At 35.4% G+C, this 6538-nt stretch overlaps 1 protein-coding gene across 1 annotated transcript in view; it reads right to left on the bottom strand.

Moving 5' to 3' along the window:
• The window catches only part of LOC114053992 (lipoxygenase homology domain-containing protein 1-like), a 657625-nt gene that overhangs the window by 36332 nt on the left and 614755 nt on the right, over positions 1 to 6538 (bottom strand). The window contains 2 exon segments of the mRNA XM_027877094.1: positions 271 to 330; positions 1811 to 2006. Of these exon segments, the coding sequence (XP_027732895.1) occupies positions 271 to 330; positions 1811 to 2006 (256 nt within the window).

The following is a 6538-nucleotide window of genomic DNA, read 5'->3' as shown; positions in this document are numbered from 1 at the left end:
ACTCAGCCTGCCACCTAGTACTTATGTGGGTGTGGTCTGACATGAGTCCCTTGATTTCTCTGGAACTCAGTTTCCTCAGGCATAAAAACAATGAGGATAGGCCAGGTGATTTCCATATTTTTTTTCCAACTCTAAATGTTACCATATGATGATTGACTAGCTGAAATCTAGCTATATGCATACAGTACTAACAAAAGAAATTAAGCAGTTTGATATGAAGTAGCTCCCAAAAGATTGTATTTAGATTAACTGCAGTGGAATAAGGATTACCTGACTTCATTTGTTGGCCTCCTGGTGGCAAGACATTCATGTGCCCAATTTCCTCAATTTCTAATTGAAAAGGAGATTGAAGTCAAAATTAATGTTTTCACAAAACAGTGTCTAAATGATAATGAGCATCTGTAATTCATTTGTGGTTAAGCAATGGAGCATTATTTAGATTAAGATTAAATCATGAAATCTACAATGTGATTTTTCTACTTAAGCTTACCCTCCTAGACACTGTTCACATAATGAGCTTGGTCTAGAACAGACACAATATTTTCAAAAGCTTTGAATCTAGACACTCAACTATTTTTCATTTTTAATTATTTATGCTTCATTTACATAATTACTATGATCACTGGTTTGGATGTGTCTGAATTAATCAGATATTTTTAATGCCAAACTAATTACTTAAGTCATAACAAGATATAATTGTATAAAATAAAATATAACTCTTTCCTCTGTGATTTCATGCTAAAGTCAATTAAAGCTCTTTGTGTTTCAGAAGTTCACAAAACATATTTTTTTTTCTAGGGTACATAATAACTTTCATATCAGAAGTATTTCTTAAGCCACTTTCAAAAATAATTTTTTTAATAGTATAAAGATCACAACTTAATTTTCTAGCAATAAGTGACATTGTTATTTACTCTTTTAAAATATGCCAATAAAATAAGGCTAGGCCATCAGAAATAAGGAAATAATACAAATGTCTTTGAAATCCTATCAGATAAAACTATCATTCTCAGGATGAGTAGAGAAGTAGAAAAAAAAGAGCAGAACTGGTGATGTGTAAAACGAGAGAGTTGTATTTGATCTCTATGGTACCTTTTTGCACTAACAATCTATAAAACTATAACTATAGAATTGAGGGAGAAACATTTAACGATCTAAATCTTGTCCCCAGTTGGGTGTACACTTAAATAAAGAATATGACACAATTAAAATACTCTCATATGTGTGTGAGATTTAATGGCATGGCAATGATTTGGGAAGAAAACTAAAGTAATAATATTGAATTACTAAATATATCTAATAAATATCCATAGATGTCTTCATTTCTCACTGCAACTGCTAAGTAAATATGATGACAAACAGAAATGATATATGTGTCCTGCACATGATATTTTAAAATGTGTTTCCTTGAAAAATTCAAAATTCTTTCCATATATCATCCAATTAAGCTCCATAATCCATCTCTTGAGGTTGGAGTGAGGGCAAGTCTTATATAGGTTTCCTATTGCTTAGATAAGGAAGTTAAGGCTGAAAAATTTTAAGTGTGTTTTGGGGATTATTTAATTTCATGCTCATCTAGTAAATAAACTCCAGAACTGGAAATAAAAGCCAACTTTGCTGACTCCACTCATATTCATTGTGCTGAGTCTAAACAACACACTGACATTTTCCATAAAATGGAAACTTCAAATGTTCTTTAACATAAACAAAAATATTTGCTTATATCATTGCCTTTCCAAAACAAATTCAACAAAATTATTAGTATTCAGTCACAAGAATTATTTTCTTCAGTAAATTATTTTTAAGTCACCTGTAACGTTCAATGTAACTGCTGAGTTTGTTCCACTTTTGAGCCATTTATGAGCTAGAAACACTATTTCTTTTCCTTCCATTGATGCCTGTCTCACAGTAATCTTCTCCAGATGCCAGTCAGGGCCTTTCCCTTTCTCCACATCCAATGCTTGCAAAAGACCGATATCTACTGCATCAATTCTGAACGTATCCACCTGCAAGAGGTTATAAAAACATGTCAACAAGGATGAAATAAGCTATTGCAGCCTGAGGGAGGTGAGGCAAGTGTTTTAAGTTCAGCTAAAATAAAGGTTTTACAAATGAGGTTGAGTCATAGAGAGTAAGCTCCACATTAGGGGTTTCAGTTAATAAACATAAATATCAGTGGGTGTGTGCAGCTTGCCTCCATAGGTTTTAATCAGGCCAGTGCTTTCCTCAAATGAAACTGATCACTAAGAAGAGAACAATATTCTTGTCCAAACATGGAGGCACCTACTAGTTATTAAAATGTCATAGAAGTTTATATATATCCTTTTCTCAACCTCATCCTTCTTGACCTCTCTGCACCTTTCGATATTACTGTCAATCAATATCTTCTTGTTACTTTCTTCTTTATAGATTTTCCTGACATTGCTTTCTCCAGGTTTTCTTCCTGTCTGTTCTTATTGCTCCTTCTCATTCTCCTTTTTTGGATCTTCATTTACGTCATTCCTGATAACCATAGTTATCCCACAATGCTCTTTCCTTGTACCTTTTTTCTTCTCCTTCTATGCTATCTTTTTTGGTGATTTCATAAACTCCCATGAATTCAATTTCATCTCTATATAGATGCCTCTAAGATGTATTTATCCAGCACTAACTTCTTTTCTGACCTCCACTGTCATATCCCCAACTTCCTTTTAGACATTTCAAAATGAATATCCTACAGATATCTTGATTTCTTTTAGACATATCAAAAAATGAACCACTTTTCTTTCTTCCCAAAGCCCTCCCCTCTTCCAAATTTCCTTATTTACTATTGAGTATATCACAATCCCTTAAGCATGTCATTGAGTGTATCTCCAGCTGAATAGTCTCCCTAACCAGGTATCACTATTTATCACTCTCACTCATCCCCCATATAACATTGTCAGTGCTTGGCATATAGTAAGCACTTAGCAAATAAAATACTTGCTGACATGTTGAATTGACTATTGTGATATTTTATCTGATTAAAATAAAAGACTTCTCTGAAGAAGTGGTCTCTAACCTGACATTCAATCTCTGTAGGGATAGACAAAAAATATCCATTGGGATGTGGGATAGAAATATTATAATTTCTGCTAAAATTATTTTTTTCTAAAATAAGAAATAAAGATTTGCTTACATTAAATATATGAATTGACCCTAGTCAATCCTAGTGCCCTCCCTCCATTTGTACATGTTAATGGTTTCCTGTCATGTATAGTATTTGAGGTATACTTAGTGAAAAACAGGAATTCCACAGCTGAATGTGTTGTCAGTGGTGCCCTAATGATAATGATGATAATTTTGTTGTTCAGTTGTTTTTTGGTCATGTCCAACTCTTCGTGATCCCATTTGTGGTTTTCTCAGCAATGGTACTGGAGGCATTTGTCACTGCCTTCATCAGCTCATTTTACAGAAGAGGAAACTGAGGCAAACAGCATTAAGTGACTTGCCCAGAGTCATACAGCTAGTAAGGGTCTAAGGCCAGACTTAAACTCAGAAAGATGAGTGTTCCTGACTCTAGGTCCCAGCACTGTATCTACTATTCCACCTAGCTGCCTAATGATGATAATAGCTAACATTTATATATCTATTATGTGCCAGGCATTGTGTTAAGCACTATGCAAATATTATCTCATTTGATCCTCACAACAACCCTGGGTGGGAGATGCTATTATTATCCTCATTTTACAGAGGAGGAAATAGAGATTAAGTGACTTGCCCAGGGTCACACAGCCAGTAAGTATCTAAGGATGGAGTAGAACTCAGGTCTTTATGACTTCAGGCCCAGTGCTCTGTCTACTGCATCAACTTATTTCTTCTACTTAATTTATTCACTTTCAACATACCGTTATGTATTAACAATTTACATGTGTCCTACTTGAGTGGATTTATGGATTATGGTATCTACTTTTAACTCTAAGGACCTAAAAACATTCTTTTGAAGAAACCTTGCACTGAAGGTAATAGTAAAAATTGAGTGAGCAAGAAAATGTCAAAGTTGACATTTCTTTTCCTAGTAGAAGCACTTTTCCAGACACATAACACAAGGGGAAGATGACAATTGCTTCTTCTCTGGCAAATATTTTTAAAATTCAAAATTATCATTTGTATTGATTTTAATTAATTATGAAATTTATATGCTTATATTTTGCCTTGAGAAATCTTCCAAAAGAATTCAAGTGTGTTTGAAACCAATTTGTTAAAATATAAAAATGCAATACTTTACAATGAGCTTGCAAGAACACCACATTGATGTCAGTGAAGATAGCAATTCACTAACCAAATTTCAACAATTATGGGCACAAAACATATATACATATATGTTTTGTAGTTATTCATAGTTTTATAATATACATATACTATCCTGAACAAGTCACTTAAATTAGATGAGCTTTGGTCAATTCCTTAGGATTTGTGAACTAAATAACAGCTGATGGAGGTACATTGGTAGAGGGAGTACACACACCAGAAGTATCCTAAACTACAGAAATTATGCCTGGTTCTTTTCTTACCACAAGTTAAGAAAACTATTCTAGCAGTCTGTAATTAAATACATGCTAGTATACACACCCTTCCTAATCAAATGTTGGTCAAAGGGAGGGATTTGAGTTATATTTCAATTATAGGGAGATTTCTCTCTTCATCTATTTTTCCTTTCCTTTCTCTTCTGGGTGTTCTTAGTCCTAGGCCCTCTTTGAAAGAGAAGAATGTGAACATGGCTAGGATTCAGATCTTTGATTATGATTAACTTATTAGCAAAAACAAAGAAAAGCAACCTGGAGAAACCACACTTAGGGGGAGATTGATAAGCACTGGTGGACCTGAGCTCAGGCACAGATCCACTGGGACATCCCAAAGTTGGAGTACCTAGAGGAAGAGAAGTGAAGTAGGAAGGAAAAGAGCCACCACAATCTTTGTTCATCTTGGATCAAAATGAAAGCTCTGGATCTTTTTCTACATCCATAGTAAACTCTCCGACACCAGGCCTTCAGTTACCTCTTGGTATCAGGTACGACCCCACTTATCATAGGATCATACATCCACAGCAGGAAAGGACCTCAGAGACTATGCAATCCAGTCATCACATTTTATGTATGGGCCCTGGGGAGGCTAAGTAACTTGCTTGATGTCATGCTGGTAGTAAGTATCAGAGATGAGATTTGAATCCAGGGCCTCTGACTCCAAGGCCAGTGCTCTTTCTACTCCCCTAATTGTGCTCCTTTCTTATCTACCTACTGGACTAGAAGCTCCATGATGGCAGGGTAGGGAATGTGTCTTAGCTAAATTTTGCAATTCCCAGGTAACCCAAGGCTCTGTACATAGTAGGTGCTTAACATAGGTTGATTAGTTGAATAAATGAACCATTCTACCAATTCACTTTTTAAATCAATAATATTATTCAAAAATATTACAGGAAAATAAAATAACTCTACCACTATCATTGTAGTATATTGGTATCAGGGATGGTTCTATGTCATAGATCAGAGAGTGACAACACCAGTGATGAAGATTTACATCAATTCTCCATTCCCACAGCAGTTATACTATTGTCAGGCACAGAGAACACTAGGATTGATCTTAGTGTTTTATTTTTGTTCATCCTGCCTATCTTCCTTGGGAGCAGGCTGGCCCAAGTGTGTGGGCAGCACATGTCACCTTGGCCTGTACAGTATCTTTAATCTTGCTCGATTGGCTCTAAACAAGTAATTCTACAGAACACAAGCGATCAGCTCTTGCTAACATTTCTTCATGCAGCAGTTACCATGGTACCAACCTGCCTGGTTGATGTCTAAATATAGTGATAAAGTATAGTATCTCTTTCCAAATACTAAAGGGACATTTTGAAGAGCAAAGGAAATGGAATGAATGTCCTTGTACCACTGTTTTGGGGAATGGGAATATTTTAAATCCATGTCTTTTCAGGGATAATGATAAAGCTGATTTCGTAGCAAAATATTTTTGTGGCCACTAGTTTTTTGGCATATATGATTCTTCTCCACACATTCTATGGTCCAGCCACACTGGTCTGTTGGATTCTTGTACATGACACTCCATCTCCCATATCAGTGCCTTTGCTTTTGGCTGACCTCCATGTATGGAATTCTTTCTCTCCTCACCTCCATTTTCTAGAATCGCTGGCTTCCTTTCAAGGCTCAACTAAAATGTCAGCTTCTGCAGAAGGTCTATTCTAATCTCTCTAACTCCTAATGTCTTTCCTTCCAAAGTTATGCTGTATCTGTTCTGTATGTATCTTATATGTACTTATTTTACATTTTTTGTCTTCTTTTTTTCTCTTTATTTTTTTATTTTTAATAAATTTATTTATTTTTAGTTTTCAACATTTACTTCCACAAGATTTTGAGTTCCAAATTTTCACCTGATCTCATCCCTCCCCCCACCCCAAGATGGCATGCATTCTCAATACCCCTTACCCTAGTCTGCTTTCCCTGCTATCTCTTCCCCCCTTTTCTTATCCCCTCCCCCTTCTATTTTCCTGTAGGGCAGGATAGATTTCTGT

The sequence above is a fragment of the Vombatus ursinus genome, unplaced genomic scaffold (assembly GCF_900497805.2).
Source record: "Vombatus ursinus unplaced genomic scaffold, bare-nosed wombat genome assembly UNPS02014812.1, whole genome shotgun sequence".
Taxonomy (NCBI): domain Eukaryota; kingdom Metazoa; phylum Chordata; class Mammalia; order Diprotodontia; family Vombatidae; genus Vombatus; species Vombatus ursinus.
The sequence above is the reverse complement of the archived record's forward strand: the minus strand, read 5'-3'. Positions and strand labels throughout refer to the sequence as shown.